This window comes from Salvelinus fontinalis, chromosome 32 (assembly GCF_029448725.1).
Source record: "Salvelinus fontinalis isolate EN_2023a chromosome 32, ASM2944872v1, whole genome shotgun sequence".
NCBI classification, from domain to species: domain Eukaryota; kingdom Metazoa; phylum Chordata; class Actinopteri; order Salmoniformes; family Salmonidae; genus Salvelinus; species Salvelinus fontinalis.
Window position 1 is genome coordinate 41,679,330 of NC_074696.1, and position 18,478 is coordinate 41,697,807.

General features: G+C 41.0%; 1 protein-coding gene across 1 annotated transcript; it reads right to left on the minus strand.

Annotated features, from left to right (window-relative positions):
- Positions 1-5,509: 5,509 nt before the first annotated feature.
- On the minus strand, positions 5,510-16,520 carry LOC129831371 (lysosomal thioesterase PPT2-A-like). The gene is made up of 8 exons (XM_055894720.1): positions 15,995-16,520; positions 9,176-9,329; positions 8,249-8,344; positions 8,006-8,113; positions 7,786-7,869; positions 7,452-7,536; positions 6,789-6,843; positions 5,510-6,658 (listed from the first exon to the last, which is right to left on the minus strand). Exons 1-8 carry the CDS (start codon positions 16,169-16,171, stop codon positions 6,515-6,517), a joined length of 903 nt encoding a protein of 300 aa, XP_055750695.1. The 5' UTR covers positions 16,172-16,520; the 3' UTR covers positions 5,510-6,514.
- Between the last annotated feature and the right edge of the window lie 1,958 nt (positions 16,521-18,478).

Sequence of the window (18,478 nt, forward strand, 5' to 3'; positions counted from 1 at the left end):
CTTCAGTGGGCAAATGCTCACCTTCAATTGCCACTGGCACGCTAGAGAAGTATGCTCTTCACAAATTAATCCCAGTTTCAACTGTACCGGGCAGATTTTCTGATGTCAATGTTGAACAGAGTGCCCCTTGGTAGTGGTGGGATTATGGTCTGGGCAGGTATAAACTATGGACAATGAAAACAATAGCATTTTATCAATGGCAATTTGAATGCACAGAGATACCGTGATGAAAGGCCCATTGTCGTGCAATTAATCCGCTGCCATCACCTCATGTCTCAGCATGATCAGTGGCGACCAGTGATTTCAGGACAGGTGGGGCAGAACCCCACATGTTTTGAGCCCCACATTTTTTGCCCAAAAAAGAAATGGCGGGGTAAGCCAGCAGAAAATATAAAGCGTTGCGCCATGATTGGCTCAGTGTTCTGTCACTCATGGGGACACTAAATCCCCGCCAAGTAAGGGAAGACTTACATTTAGCCCCTTGGGTGCTGCCATAGAGGGACGTTAGAAGTGCCCATCCAAGAAGGCTCAAGGTCATTGGCCACAGATAAAATTATGTAAAATCACAGAAAGTTGTAGTCGGAAGTTTACATACACTTAGGTTGGAGTCATTAAAACTCATTTTTCAACCACTCCACAAATTTCTTGTTAACAAACTATAGTTTTGGCAAGTCGGTTAGGACATCTACTTTGTGAATAACACAAGTCATTTTTCCAACAATTGTTTACAGACAGATTATTTCACTTATAATTCACTGCATCACATATCCAGTGGGTCAGAAGTTGACTGTGCCTTTGAACAGCATGGAAAATTCCCGAAAATGATGTCATGGCTTTAGAAGCTTCTGATAGGCAAATTGACATCATTTGAGTCAATTTGAAGTGTACATGTGGATGTATTTCAAGGCCTACCTTCAAACTCAGTGCCTCTTTGCTTGACATCATGGGACAATCAAAAGAAATCAGCCAAGACCTCAGAAAAAGAAAAAAAAAGACCACAAGTCTGGTTCATCCTTGAGAGCAATTTTCAAATGCCTGAATGTACCACGTTCATCTGTACAAACAATAGTATGCAAGTATAAACACCATGGGTCAACGCAGCCGTCATACCGCTCAGGAAGGAGACGCGTTCTGTCTCCTAGAGATGAATGTATTTGTGTGTGAAAAGTGCAAATCAATCCCAGAACAGCAGCAAAGGACCTTGTGAAGATGCTAGAGGAAACAGGTACACAAATATCTATATCCACAGTAAAATGAGTCCTATATCGACATAACCTGAAAGACCACTCAGCAAGGAAGAAGCCACTGCTCCAAAACCGCCATAAAAAAGCCAGATTACGGTTTGCAACTGCACATGGGGACAAAGATCGTACTTTTTGGAGAAATGTCCTCTGGTCTGATGAAACAAAAATAGAACTGTTTGGCCATAATGACCATCGTTATGTTTGGAGGAAAAAGGGGGATGCTTGCAAGCCAAAGAACACCATCCCAACCGTGAAGCACGGGGGTGGCAGCATCATGTTGTGGGGGTGCTTTGCTGCAGGAGGGCACTTCACAAAATAGATGGCTTCATGAGGAAGTAAAATTATGTGGCTATGTTGAAGCAACATCTCAAGACATCAGTCAGGAAGTTAAAGCTTTGTTGCAAATTGGTCTTCCAAATGGACAATGACCCCAAGCATACTTCCAAAGTTGTGGCAAAATGGCTTAAGGACAACAAAGTCAAGGTATTGGAGTGGCCATCACAAAGCCTGACCTCAATCCCATAGAAATTTTGTGGGTAGAAAAAGCATGTACAAGCAAGGAGGCCTACAAACCTGACTGTTACATCAGCTGAGTCAGGAGGAATGGGTCAAAATTCACTCAACTTGTGGAAAGGTTGTGGAAGGCTACCTGAAGCATTTGACACATGTTAAACTATTTAAAAGTAATGCTACCAAATACTAATTGAGTGTGTGTAAACTTCTGACCCACTGTGAATGTGATGAAAGAAATTATTCTCAACTATTATTCTGACATTTCACATTCTTAAGATAAAGTGGTTATCCTAACTGACCTAAAACAGGAACTTTTTACTATGATTAGATGTCAGGATTTGTGAAAAACTGAGTTTAAATGTATTTGGCTAAGGTGTATGTAAACTTCGACTTCAACTGTATGTACAGTATCTTTGCTTGGACTGATCATGTCAACATCATACTTTCAAAATCTTAGCTAGCAGTCATCATGAATCAAGTCGACAATTTACTGGCAAATCCTTTTTAATCCTTGTCATATGAAGAGGAATTATAGATAAAAGATATCGGTGCTCATCGACCATTGGACATAAACATTACACAACAAGTTGGAAATCGCTAATTCAACAATAAGTGGTTTCAAAGCAATCACTAGCCTGCTATTCAGTGGAGTGGGTGTGTGGTCCAAGTCTTGGTTTAGGGGTCTCTTTTCCAAGCTTAAAAGGATAAATATTCAACATTGGCCATGCTGTCAATGAAGCATGATTTGTCCCACGCTCAAAACTACTAACTCGGAACTGTGAAAACTTGACTTCAAGACAACTGGGAATTCCGAAAAAAATTAGCTCCGACTGGGAAATACGTTTTGAACGGTCATCCAACTCGGAATTGTAAATTGGGAACTCGGAACTCTTTCTAGAGCTACGACCTGAAGATCAATGACATCATCATGAGTCAACCTTGTTTATTTCCGAGTTCCCAGTTGTCTTGAAAGCACCATATATCCAGAGAATGCCAGACTTTGATGACAAAATTTGCCCACGAAGGACCGCCGTGCCACCTTCCAGTTCAAGTGAGCACAGCAACACAAGGTGAGTCCAAAAATGTCTTGTATGCTGCTGCATAAATTATATAATATGCCAGGGAGATAGTATTACTTTCTGTTAAAATAATTTATAAAGGTTGAAGATAAATGATTAAATCATTCTACCCGGAAACTTAACCATTAGGGATTAGAGGTTATGTACCATAGACAAGGAGTACTTAAAGCTGATAAACATATGTCCAAATAGGTTGGACTGGGCAAGAGAGGAATGTATGTGAGTGCTGAAAGAAAACAAAGAGAATCCTTAACCTATGTTTGAACCGACCCGGCTATAACTCTGGGGAGATAAGATAGGACAGGGAGTACCCCTCCAGGTTTCCCTTATCTTGGGGGGAATAGAACTGTCAGTTGGGTAGTGATCAACTGTTGTGAGAATTGTAGAGAAGTAGATAGGATAGCTCTCCTAATGTTAGTGTGTATGTATGTGCGTAGGTTAAGAGGATGTTATAAAAGGAACATCTTTGTATATGCACGGTAGAGCTCTCGCAAATAAAATTGGATTTGACTAATTGTGAGTTGGGAATTCTGTCTGTTTCATTTAAACCAGAACTTTACACACTCTGGGTTGCAAACCTATAAGGATAATTGAAATTTATGAACATTGATTACAAAATTCTGGAACACTTTCTTAGCTACAGTATACATAAGTGTCTGTTGTGTAGTAAGCTGTTAGTAGCCCATGTGCCTCACCCTAATAATTTGGTCTATTTACCCCTCTTAATTTCACCTACTGTTCTGAATTGGTGGTGCACATGTAGCCTATAACCTGTTTTAAAGAAATCTAATCATTGAATATTGTAAGTTTTCATTGTATGCCCTTTATTTATCCAACGGTTTTGACTTGTACAGGGAGAACACTAAGAACGGCCCATGTTCTGAATTCTGTCGCTATACATTTCAAAAGTGCCAAACAAATAGTTATATTGACTACATCTGTCCTCGCTCGCTCATTGTCTTAATCGAAATTACGGATGGCCTCTTATCCGCTTGTCATCCCCCTTATGCCATAGTTCTCAATTGTCATTAGGAACTACATTTGTTTAAGCAAGTCAGCATTATCAGCTATGTTTCTGTAAAAGGCAGTAAATTAAGCTGAATTAACAGTTTCACTGCCAGACAAGGCTCCAGTGTTAGCCAGGGGTAGCAGTGGTAAGATGTTGGGACAGCTTTATGTAGGCCCTTACAGTTTGTGGGCACCGTTTGTCACCGTTATAGTGCAATGAATGTATTGTGTAGTGGCTTTGCTGGCATGCATCCCAATTTTTTTGGGGGGGGGGGGGGGGGGGGGCACCAAGATTTACATGCTAAAATGGCCACTGCGCATGATAATGCACGGCCGATCTCGCAAGGATCTGTATACGATTCCTGGAAGCTGAAAATGTCCCAGTTCTTCAATGGCCTGCATACTCACCAGACATGTCAAAAGGCCTTGCATTGTCCAAGTAGAGGCTTTTACACTGGGTTGTGGACGTCCTCACTCAGGCCTACAAGGGAGTAGGGCTCCCTGTCCCAGAAGGTGTGATATGTCACTCAGCCAGAAGTGGTGCCTCATTCTGAGAGACTTCCCCCTGAATGAGATAGGCGAACCTTCTACAATCAGGGGTGGGACACTCCAGTCTTCAGGGGCCGGCCACTCCAGTCCTCAGGGGCCTGATTGGTGTCACACTTTTTCGTCATCCCTAGCAAACACAGCTGATTAATCAAATTGCATTCTAAACTGAAGATCATGATTAGTTGATTATTGGAGTCAGGTGTTTGCTGGGGCAAAACTGTGACACCAATCAGGCCCCCGAGGACTGGAATTGCCACATGGTCATCACCCTGCACGTTCTCAACATTTTACAAGGTCAACGTTGCATCCTGCCACACCGTGGACCAACATACGGTTTTATATGAACCGCGGCACATCCTCCCAAGCTGTCACGTCACCGGTGTAACTTTGATATTAATTATTCGACCTGTGCGGAGCACAAGGGACATACTCCATACCTTCAACCGTACTGACCGCCTTCCAGGTATTTGTAGAATCATAGTTACATACGTAACTTCCGGTCCCACCAGATAGTGACTGATTTTCTGATCCACGCCCCTACTTTTCAAAAATGTTTTATGGTATCTGTGATCAACAGATTTGTATATATATTTTTTACATTTAACCTTTATTTAACTAGGCAAGTCAGTTAAGAACAAATTCTTATTTACAATGACGGCCTACCCCAGCCGACGCTAGGCCAATTGTGCGCCGCCCTATGGGACTCCCAATCACAGCCAGATGTGAAACAGCCTGGCCTCGAACCATGGACTGTAGTGACGCCTCTTGCACTGAGATGCAGTACCTTAGACCGCCACCCGGGAGTCCAAAATGTATATCTGTATTCCCAGTCATGTGAAATCCATAGATTAGGGCCTAGTGAATTTATTTCAATTGACTGATTTCCTTATATGAACTGGAACTCAGTCAAATTGTTGCGTTTATATTTTTGTTCAATGTATTTAAAATGTAATTTTGAATAAAGATATTGAAAAGAAATCTTTCATTTTCATCCATAGCCATGGGATGTATCCCCCCCACCCACCAAATTAGTCCACTAAACCTTCACTCCTGTTAGAGTAGAGAAAATTATAAATTCCCTTAGAAGCAGAATATAAACCAAGAAGACGCACATAATACTGCAATGTCAACAACTTTACAAATATTTTACAAGCTATAGCAATCCCTCATACCTGACAGTCTCATTTCTAGTTACATTTTTAATCTTTGTGCAATGCTTTCGATCTTACTTCACAATGTAACTTAGAGTACTTTCACTATAGTCCCAGAGGCAATCCCCTTCTTCATACAACCACAAGAAAACACCCATAACAGTATAACAAACAGTTGAGTTAAAAATAAACCATTCCCTTTGACAAAAAACAGACATAGGCTTCGGGTCAAACCTGAGATATCTAAATGCAACGAGAGGTACAGGTATGTCACATACATTATGTTCAAGACAGGTAAATAACACTCTTTACTCTTCTCCCTTTCCATCCATTCCTAAACCCTCTTTCCTTTCTAATAATTTCTGGTCTCCAGTATCTCTTCCCTTTTTTTCTTCCACTCCACCTTTTTAGCACCTTCACTGTAGGCAGTGTCATAACACTTCGGTTTGGAGACATATAAAATGGAACACTGAGACACATGGCTAACATTCAAAAAACGTAAGGCATGATTTCTACTGCAGCGGTCTGCCGGGTAGCTTAGCAACAGCAACGACCACCATGAGGGCTTACTTTATAGGTTAAAAAGACAAAGACATTTGTTACCAGCTAAAACCAATGGTAAATATCACTCTAGTAAAGAGATGAACTGGGCAGTGGGTCTGAAAATGAACGTCACTCAGTCAGGCACTGTTGTGTGGTACTTTCTTAGGTATGTGTAGGTAAAACACAGACATGGATACACATGTAACAATATGTACATGTGGGTTTGAAGTGTAATGATGACGGTATGTTTTGAATCCTTCTCACAAACGTAAGAGCATAAGTAGTAGTTCAATGTAGTGCAGATAGAGTTAAACGCATATTTCCACTGTGTGAATCACACTGCAGCGGTAAAACTGTGTGTGTTTCACTGTAAAGATTGTATGAAATATGACTGTTCTTGTAATGCCGTTTGGTGGAGTAGTCGGCGCTAAACGAGCCACTTCTCAATGCAGGTGTTGAACACCGTGTCGTTGGAGTGCCACTTGACGTGCTCTACTCCAGCTATTGAGCACAGGAACAGGTCCCCACGAGCGTTTAGGGTCTTCAGGCCAAACACATCTCTCAAATATAGCTAGGAAAGGGAGGAGACAAATGTACAGAACCATTATAAGAAGATAACATATAGCATCTTGATATATCTAGCATCAAGGTGGAATCTTGTGTCATAATTATGCAAAACCATGGTCTAAAATAATACTTACATCCTGGTCCTTTATCTCAACGACAGTCTCGTTGTCATTGTAAAATCCAAACTGACTAAAGAGTGAAAAAGAAATAAAAGACGTGGATGATATTGAATGAAGAGATCTCTCTTGGAACACAATGCCTCATACATTAAAGCGGAGAGAATATTTTTCTTAGAGACAATTTAAGATAAAAAAATACCGTATCAAGCAGATAGAATGGAAACAATGCTTTACCAGAATATACAGAGTATACCAAACATTAGGAACACCTAACACACAAGCGTTCCACAGGGATGCTGGACCATGTTGACTCCAATGCTTCCCTACAGTTGTGTGAAGTTTGCTGGATGTCCTTTGACTGGTTGACCATTCTTGATACACACTGGAAACCGTCGAGCGTGAAAAACCCAGCAGCACCTACTATCATACCCCGTTCAAAGACACTTAAATCTTTTGTCTTGCCCATTGACCCTCTGAATGACACACATTCACAATCCACGTCTCAAAGCTTAAAAATCCTTCTTTAACCCGTCTCTTCATCTACACTGATTGACGTGGACTTAACAAGTGACATCGATAAGGGATCATTGGATTCACCTGGTCAGCCCATGTCATGGAAAGAGCAGGTGTTTTAAACGTTTTGTATACTCTAGGAAAGAGGAAGGATGAACTAGTCACCTGGATTGCCAGGGTGTGATGACTCCATCGTCTGGCCCCCCAATTAAGACCAGCTTCTTGATACGCAGGAAGTTCTTCTTCCACACTGAATGAGAAAGGATATGATATTCTACCTATATAATATATTTGTAATTGCTGACATGATAACAAAATGCACATAACAATACTGTTCAATGACCAAAAGGTTCCTATAAAATGCAGAGTAATACAACCAATGACAACGTCGACTCAGCAGCAATAGAGTAGACAGACATCCACTATTTCAGAGAAGTGTTAGAATATAAAGCCCACAGCAAAGGGGACCGACCAGATTCACATTAGCAGCGTTGCTGACCTGTTGAATTGGGATTTGGCCTCTCACTGTTCAATAAAGCCAGATAATCACTGCCGTTCACGTACATGTCCGTGTGATGGGGGTCTGCAAGAGAGAACAAAACAGTTTAGTCAAACAACTTTTCACTACGACCAAATATCCTCAATATATCCAGTGACTCCTTGGGAACCCTACGAGGCAAGGTTGAGTGAAGGTACATTTTGTCCGAAAACACACTTGCCTTTCCAGTAGTTGCAGATGGATATCCTCTGGCCCACTCCAGTGTAGCAGAAATGAAACAGGTTGGACTTCATGAACTGGGGGAAGAGGTACTTTAGGTAGTCTGTGTCTGAACAGAAACACAAGTTAGTTTAATTCAGGCCTCAGCACATACTAGCACAGAACTTCAATGTATCATGTTTCAAACAATCACGTTGGCTGTTGAGCACAAAGACCAAGTTGATGGTTTATAACGAACTCACACCTCCATACTGTCCAGCCTGAGGCGAGGACAAAGAGATGAAGGAGTGGACATTGTGATTAGGGAGAGTGGACAGGATCCCTCTGCAAATCAGGCCACCTGTAACAGAACAAGGGTGAATAGTGGTGTGGAGGCTGTGCTTTGGCAAAGTGGGTGGGGTTATATCCTGCCCGTTTGGCCCTGTCCGGGGGTATTGTCGGATGGGGCCACAGTGTCTCCCGACCCCTCCTGTCTCAGCCTCCAGTATTTTTGCTGCAGTAGTTTGTGTGTCAGGGGGCTAGGGTCAGTCTGTTATATCTGGAGTATTTCTCCTGTCTTATGCGGTGTCCTGTGAGAATTTAAGTATGCTCTCTCTAATTCTCTCTCGGAGGACCTGAGCCCTAGGACCATGACTCCTTGCTGTCCCCAGTCCACCTGACTGTGCTGCTGCTCCAGTTTCAACTGTTCTGCCTGCGGATATGGAACCCTGACCTGTTCACTGGACATGCTACCTGTCCCAGACCTGCTGTTTTCAACTCTCTAGAGATACTCTGAATGATCGGCTATGAAAAGCCAACTGACATTTACTCCTGAGGTGCTGACCTGTTGCACCCTCGACAACCACTGATTATTATTATTTGACCCTGCTGGTCATTTATGAACATTTGAACATCTTGGCCATGTTCTGTTATAATCTCCACCCGGCACAGCCAGAAGAGGACTGGCCACCCCTCATAGCCTGGTTCCTCTCTAGGTTTCTATCTAGGTTCTGGTCTTTCTAGACACCGTGCTTCTACACCTGCATTGCTTGCTGTTTGGGGTTTTAGGCTGGGTTTCTGTACAGCATTTTGACATCAGCTGATGTAAGAAGGGCTATATAAATAAATTTGATTGAATATAAAGCTGTATTAAAAAAGATTCAGCAAAAAACACATAGTCGCGCACACATACCTTGAGAGTAGCAGATGAAGTGGACCCCATCTGCAGCGTTTTGCATGATGGGATAGATGGCTTCCTTGAAGCCCTCCACTTGTTTCCATAGTGGCTGTAAGCTGGAGCTGCGGTCAAACAGGTCGATGACTGACACATTGGTTCCTGGGTGAGACTGTCAGAAGAAGAGGATGGGACAGATTAGAGCACTATAAGCATATAATTAGAATATACAAATCCTCATTTTAATAGGATCAATGACTACAACAAAGATAGGTTTATTTGGAAGGCTATAAAGCTAGGATTCTCAGAGAAAATGCCAAATTAGTCAATACATGATGTAAAATGTCTCAACTGATATCAGCATTTCTTATGCAAAAACTTAACTCAGCCAGTAGTTTTGAAAGTGGTGCTCACAAGCCGAAAGTGTTCAGTTTTTGGTGCACTCGGTTCCAGGTAGAACCCTTTTTGGTTCTAGGTAGAACCCTGTGTGGAAAGGGTTCTATATGGAATCCAAAATGGGTTCCTTAAAACGGTTCTCGTATGATATGTAATGTCCTGCAAGTAAAAAAATAAATAAATCAAACCATAGGTAGGTAGACTTAAAGCTGAAATGTGTAAAATGTGTTTTTGGGTGCCCTGACCAAATTCAGTTATAGATATGTAATTCTCATTGAAAGCAAGTCTAGGTGGTAGATATGTTCTATGTGCGCTGTTTCTATGCTTCCCGTTCTTAAGTTTAATTAAAGTATTTTATTTTCAGGTTTTGTACACCAGCTTTAAACAGCTGAAAATAAAAAATAACTTTAGTTATGGAAAAGACTACCATCTAAATTGCTGTGAACAATGATTCTCTACACATGTTTGTTTAGTCACAAACTGAAATTAGGCAAACTATTAGAATTTTAGCAACCAGGAAATGGCAGAGCGTTTTCTGCATATTGCAGCTTAAGTTGACTTTGAATAAGACCATAATTGAAACTGTTCAGCCTACGGACTTTGTTTGATGTCAGTCTTCATTGGAGACTACCTGTGCTGGAGGACATCTGCATGATGGCGCTGCTGGCAGGCTTAAATAATACAATGTCCAATCAAGTTATTTTTGTTTGCTGTCACAATTTACCATAAGGCAGGGTTCACCAACTGGCGGCCTGTAGGACGAATTTTCCCACGGGTGATTTTATTTGTCACTCCAAGTTTTCTGAATTGAATGAATTGTTGGATATAAGACTAAAAACACCAGCAAATCAGCTCTTCATGATTTACATTTTGGAAATCTGTTCCAAGGTATTCCCACCCATAAGAGAGATATGTGATCGTATACGAAATGAGAAATTATGTTTTTGTCAAATATTATATCGGTTTGGGCTTCTTGCAGTTAATTTGAAGTCTACATATTTTTAATTGGTCGTGTTCCAGTGCATCAAAACCATGATGTATCATGGGTAAATTGTGACCGATGGTGATCTACAAATAATATTGAGTAGTTATTTATTATGGAAGATGATTTGTAGATTAGTCAGTCTCGCCTTTAAAGTCGGCAGCAATGTCAAGCACCCATTTTGTTCTGCCCCCCTGAACATATGCTCAAGGGGGAAAAAATAGGCCCGCGGCTGAATCTAGTTGATGAGGTGCCATAAGGTGTAAAAAAAATTACCAAACTTATTTGTAACTAGTAGTTAATAAGTTTCCTGAACAGATACTATTTTATTCTTACTAGAGTAGTTTCTTAAGATGGCTACTTACTTGAGTACAGATTTTCAGTACCCACCTCTGCCTAGTGCTGGGGATAGTTAGGGACTGTCAATAAATTACACCACCTTTTTTTAAAAAGGGATATTTTCATGTTGCCCATCTTTTAGTTGTCTCATTAACTGCTTTGAATATTTGCATATGAATTTCTACAATTTAAAAAGTTGGTTTGAGGTTTAAGTCATTAACATTTTTAGCTTTTAAAAATATTGTCCCAGGTACACTGTGTAATTTACTGACAGTCCCTAACCAATCCCATAGGGATATCGAATCTCAAACCAAATTGACCATGGACATTATGATCGGGTAGCTTTCAGCTGCACTCCTACTTGATGATTACTTGGCTGCTGCCAGCAGGATTCAAATAAACCCAACCCATGGAAAAATGCTACATTCCATTTTTTACTGTAATCTTGCAAATCTCTGTTTTGGACGAGGCTGACTGTATTACAAATGATCCTATCTACACTTTGTAATACATTTTAACACTAGAATAAATGTTTGATTCATATCCATGCCACATAGGCCATTTTTAAAACGAGAAGTTGCTTTATAGGGGCAATCGCTCTTTAAACCCCCCCCCCCAAAAAGCAATTTTTTCATTTTTTTAGGCTGTAACAAAATGTGGAATAAGTCAAGGGGTATGAATACTTTCTAAAGGCACTGTATGTGATGTGGTGTGCCTTCTGCACGATGAGGTTGATTCAGGTGTTGTCAAGTATGGGGAGATGTCCTTGCTGGGTTGAGTGACACTGTGCCAATAGGTTCTATTTTGTGGTCTGAGAAATTAGTTGGTTCCCCGAAGTGATCTGTTGAAGTCAGAGTTTGTCAGAGTCTTTTGTTACTTTAGCGTACACGTTCTTTGCCACAGTGGAGGTGGTTGTGGTTCCCCAGCAGGGTGGTACAGAACAAGAAGGGCCCGCACACTGTTAAAGCTCCCAATTCACCGCTTTATGGACAACGTTTCCATCAGAAATGGATCTTTGTCAGGCCAAATGCGCATGTGTTCACATCCCAAAATATACACATTACACCTCACATGACCATTGCGGACATGACGCAGCATGGGTGCAAAAAACGGCCGAATAATTAGGGCCGATTTCAAGTTTTCATAACAATCGCAAATCTGTATATATTTTTTTTTACACCTTTATTTAACTAGGCAAGTCAGTTAAGAACACATTCTTATTTTCAATGACGGCCTAGGAACGGTGGGTTAACTGACTTGTTCAGGGGCAGAAACGACAGATTTTTACCTTGTCAGCTCGGGGATTCAATCTTGCAACCTTACGGTTAACTAGTCCAGCGCTCTTATCACCTGCTTTTCATTGCACTCCACGAGGAGCCTGCCTGTTACGCGAATGCAGTAAGAAGCCAAGGTAAGTTGCTAGCTAGCATTAAACTTATCTTATAAAAAACAATCAATCATAATCACTAGTTAACTACACATGGTTGATGATATTACTAGTTTATCTAGCGAGTCTTGCGTTGCATATAATCGATGCGGTGCGAATTCGCGAAACAGGACTGTCGTTGCGCCAACGTGTACCTAACCATAAACATCAATGATTTTCTTAAAATCAATACACAAGTATATATTTTTTAAACCTGCATAATTAGTTAATATTGCCTGCTAACATGAATTTCTTTTAACTAGGAAAATTGTGTCACTTCTCTTGCAACAGAGTCAGGGTATATGCAGCAGTTTGGGCTGCCTGGCTCGTTGCGAACGGTGTGAAGACTATTTCTTCCTAACAAAGACAGCCAACTTCGCCAAACGGGGGATGATTTAACAAAAGCGCATTTGCGAAAAAAAGCACAATCGTTGCACGACTGTACCTAACCAAAAACATCAATGCCTTTCTTAAAATCAATACACAGAAGTATACATTTTTAAACCTGCATATTTAGCTAAAGGAAATCCAGGTTAGTAGGCAATATTAACCAGGTGAAATTGTGTCACTTCTCTTGCGTTCAGTGCACGCAGAGTCAGGGTATATGCAACAGTTTGGGCCGCCTGGCTCGTTGCGAACTAATTTGCCAGAATTGTACATAATTATGACATAACATTGAAGGTTGTGAAATGTAACAGGAATAATTAGACTTAGGGATGCCACCCGTTAGATAAAATACGGAACGGTTCCGTATTTCACTGAAAGAATAAATGTTTTGTTTTCGAGATTATAGTTTCCGGATTCAACCATATTAATGACCTAAGGCTCGTATTTCTGTGTGTTATTATGTTATAATTAAGTCTATGATTTAATAGAGCAGTCCGACTGAGCGGTGGTAGGCAGCAGTAGGTTTGTAAGCATTCATTCAAACAGCACTTTCGTGCATTTTGCCAGCAGCTCTTTGCAATGCTTCAAGCATTGCACTGTTTATGACTTCAAGCCTATCAACTCCCGAGATTAGGCTGGTGTAACCGATGTGAAATGGCTAGCTAGTTAGCGGGATGCACGCAAATAGCGTTTCAAACGTCACTCGCTCTGAGACTTGGAGTAGTTGTTCCCCTTGCTCTGCATGGGTAACGCTGCTTCGAGGGTGGCTGTTGTCGATGTGTTCCTGGTTCGAGCCCAGGTAGGAGCGAGGAGAGGGACGGAAGCTATACTGTTACACTGGCAATACTAAAGTGCCTATAAGAACATCCAATAGTCAAAGGTATATGAAATACAAATCGTATAAAGAGAAATAGTCCTATAATTCCTATAATAACTACAACCTAAAACTTCTTAACTGGGAATATTGAAGACTCATGTTAAAAGGAACCACCAGCTTTCATATGTTCTCATGTTCTGAGCAAGGAACTTAAACGATAGCTTTCTTACATGGCACATATTGCACTTTTACTTTCTTCTCCAACACTGTGTTTTTGCATTATTTAAACCAAATTGAACATGTTTCATTATTTATTTGAGGCTAAATTGATTTTATTTATGTATTATATTAAGTTAAAATAAGTGATCATTCAGTATTGTTTTAATTGTCATTATTTTAAAAAAATATATATATTATTTTTTAATCGGCCGATTAATCGGTAGAGGCTATTTTTGGTCAATAATCGGTATCGGCGTTGAAAAATCATAATCGGTCGATCTCTAGTATAAAGTCAGAAAATCTGCTCTCTCAGCCACTGCCTGTCACCAAGGGAGTACCCCAAGGCACCACGCTCTTCTCAATTTACATCAACATAGCTCAGGCAGTAGGAAGCTCTCATCCATTTATATGCAGATGATACAGTCTTATACTCAGCTGGCCCCTCCCCAGATTTTATGTTAAATGCTCTACAACAAAGTTTCTTTGTGTCCAACAAGCTTTCTCTACCCGTAACTTTGTTCTGAACACCTCCAAAACAAAGGTCATGTGGTTTGGTAAGAAGAATGCCCCTCTTCCCCACAGGTGTGATTACTACCTCTGAGAGTTTAGAGCTTGAGGTAGTCACCTCATACAAGTACTTGGGAGTATGGCTAGACGGTACACTGTCCTTCTCTCAGCACATATCAAGGCTGCAGGCTAAAATTAAATATAGACTTGGTTCCCTCTATCGTAATCGCTCCTTTTTCACCCCAGCTGCCAAACTAACCCTGATTCAGATGACCATCCTACCCATGCTAAATTACGGAGACGTAATTTATAGATCGGCAGGTTAGGGTGCTCTCGAGCGGCTAGATGTTCTTTACCATTCGGCCATCAGATTTGCCACCAATGCTCCTTATAGGACATCACTGCACTCTATACTCCTCTGTAAACTGGTCATCTCTGTATAACCGTCACAAGACCCACTGGTTGCTGCTTATTTATAAAACCCTCTTAGGCCTCACTTCCCCCTATCTGAGATATCTACTGCTGCCCTCATCCTCCACATACAACACCCGTTCTCACAATCTATTGAAGGTTCCCAAAGCACACACACATGCCAGGGTCGCTTGTCTTTTCAGTTCGCTGCAGCTAGCGACTGGAACGAGCTGCAACAAACACTCAAACTGGACAGTTATCTCAATCTCGTCATTCAAAGCCTCAATCCTGGACACTCTTACTGACAGTTGTGGCTGCTTTGCGTGATGTATTGTTGTCTCTACCTCCTTGCCCTTTGTGCAGTTGCTTGTGCCCAATAATGTTTGTACCATGTTGTCTTGTCATGCATGTTGTCGTCTTAGGTCTCTCTTTATGTAGTGTTGTCTCTCTTGCCGTGATGTGCGTTTTGTCCTAATATATATATATATATATATATATATATATATATATATATATATATATTTAATCTTTGATCCCAGCCCCAGCAGGAGGCATTTTGCAATTTGATAGGCCGTCATTGTAAATGAGGATTTGTTCTTAACTGACTTGCCTAGCTAAATAAAGGTTAAATAAATAATAATGATTACCTGCTGCATTGAAACAGCACTAGACTAAATTTCGTCATCCTTGTGGTATTGAGAGTAACGTGGTAATGCTTTCACTGCTTGCATATAAAAGGAAGATAGATCCTACAGGATAGTACTTGCTTTATCCAGCTAATCTGGTCCTTTCTGTCATCCTGTGAACGCCGTTTATTGTTGCTCACGGCTATGTTCCTTATGGCTGTTTTCGTGTGCATACACCCAGGCAAAGGGTAACAAAGACAACATTATGTCAAGAATCTGGCAACAATCAACAGCCTATTTCAGCAGTATTCATGAAGAGCTCAGCTGATATGTCTGGTGGCGACAAACGTTGATTTCATTATAACACCGCCTTCATAGAATACCAATGTGACACTTATGTAACAGTCCTATCGAGATTGGAAACATTGTAGCGACCAAAATTACTGTAAAAAACCCATGGTCTCGTGCTATTCAAGCAGACCACAGCCATGTTTGATGAGTACACATAAGCGCGGGCCCAGGTTACAGCAGCACAATGGAAACCCTAATACAAACAAGTTATAGTTTAAGACACTGATATGAGTCTTAGACATGTTACAGTCTACATAATCCAGCCTGCCATATCTGTTCCGTTGTTACATAGCCTAACATGCGTTTATTATCACCCATATCCAATCTTTTTTTATTTATATTTGTAGCCTGTGTTGGTTTATTTTCATGCACTCACCTGATTGATGAAGCGAAGCAACTCCACAAATACCCCGGAGCTGTCGAACAAACCATGGACTATGACCACTGGTTTGTACCCGATGACTGTAGCAACAAGGCAGGCACCAAACAGTGTCCACAACAGCCTTGTCACCCCTCTCTTCCTCCGACAAGAGACGGCAGAGGGCCCTTTCATAGTTATTTTAACAAAACATTAAATCGCGGTAAAAACCAACGAATACTAAAATATCGTACACTGTACACAATCTGCCCAACACTGTACTCGGGTTAAAATCTTCTTGCTTGGTTTAGGGGAATTCCTGTTTCTTTAGACAATTTTGCTAATAAATAGGTCCTACATAAAATTGCCATCTCATGTGCTACTCTCGTTCCCTTTCATAAATCGTGTTTTAAAATTAAATTAACACCCTTGCGAAATCTCTGCATATACCCTCTGCATCATATAACAGGTGTTTAGACACAACCCCACTTAATATTTGCTTGGGGGTTTGTTTGTTCCGGTTCTTGATCAAAACCCGACACCGCGCATTAAGTCATTTCCGGTTTCGATAGCTTCTCAAAGGAGCCGCCTGCCCCAACCGTGGCCCCAACTATCCTAGACAGAAAAATACCACCTACACAGAAATATGCCGCATGCACCTTTCCCAAAAATAACACAATTAGGACGGCAACATATAGTACATTTATTGTAAACAAGTTTGTAGCTCACAGACAGTACATACTCAAATAATAATTCAAGTCAAGATCTGCTGAATTGTTCCCGAATGTCGCCAAGGCCTGGTCATCATACCAAAATACAACTATTGAATGTGTCGCTCAGTTACTATTTTGCTCACGCACAAAATTACATCTTCACACAGTATTTCCATTTAAAGTGGGCATTACTGAAGTGGGGTAATAATTATCATATACAGTACTAGTTTGGACACACCTACTTATTCAAGTATTTTTCTTTATTTGTACTATTTCCTGGTCGAATTGCTGCAAAGAAACCACCAGTGGTGGAAAAATAACCCAATTTTCATACTTGAGTAAAAGTAAAGATACCTTAAAAGAAAATTACTCAAGTAAAAGTCACCCAGTAAAATACTACTTGAGTAAAAGTCTAAAAGTATTTGGTTTTAAACGTACTTAACATTCAAAAGTAAAAGTATAAATCATTTAAAATGTCTTATATTAAGCAAACCAGACAACACAATTTTCTTGTTTTTTAAATGTACGGATAGTCAGGGTCCCAGTTCAACACTCAGACATAATTTACAAAGGAAGCATTTGTGTTTAGTGAGTCTGCAGATCAGAGGCAGTAGGGATGACCAGGGATGTTCTCTTGATAAGTGTGTGAATTAGACAATTTTCCTGTCCTGCTAAGCATTCCAAATGTAAACGAGTACTTTTGGGTGTCAGGGAAAATGTAAGGAGTAAAAAATACATGATTTTCTTTAGGACTGTAGTGGAGTAAAAGTAGTCAAAAATATAAATAGTAAAGTAGAGATACCCCAAAAAACTACTTAAGTAGTATTAAAAGTATTTTTTACTTAAGTACTTTACACCACTGGAAACCACTACAAAAGGACACCAATCAGAAGAGACTTGCTTGGGCCAAGAAACACGAGCAATAGACAGTAGACCGGTGGAAATCTGTCCTTTGGTCTGATGAGTCTAAATTTGATATTATTGGCTCCAACTGCCGTGTCTTTATGAGACGCAGAGCAGGTGAACGGATGATCTCTGCATGTGTGGTTCTCACCGTGAAGCATGGAGGAGGTGTGATGTTGTGGGGGTGCTTTGCTGCTGACACCGTTGGGGATTTATTTAGAATTCAAGGCACACTTAACCAGCATGGCTACCACAACATTCTGCAGCAATATGCCATCCCATCTGGTTTGTGCTTAGTAAAACTATAATATACACTGCTCAAAAAAATAAAGGGAACACTTAAACAACACAATGTAACTCCAAGTCAATCACACTTCTGTGAAATCAAACTGTCCACTTAGGAAGCAACACGGATTGACAATAAATTTCACATGCTGTTGTGCAAATGGAATAGACAAAAGGTGGAAATTATAGGCAATTAGCAAGACACCCCCCAAAACAGGAGTGATTCTGCAGGTGGTGACCACAGACCACTTCTCAGTTCCTATGCTTCCTGGCTGATGTTTTGGTCACTTTTGAATGCTGGCGGTGCTCTCACTCTAGTGGTAGCATGAGACGGAGTCTACAACCCACACAAGTGGCTCAGGTAGTGCAGTTCATCCAGGATGGCACATCAATGCGAACTGTGGCAAAAAGGTTTGCTGTGTCTGTCAGCGTAGTGTCCAGAGCATGCATGCGCTACCAGGAGACAGGCCAGTACATCAGGAGACGTGGAGGAGGCCGTAGGAGGGCAGCAACCCAGCAGCAGGACCGCTACCTCCGCCTTTGTGCAAGGAGGTGCACTGCCAGCGCCCTGCAAAATGAACTCCAGCAGGCCACAAATGTG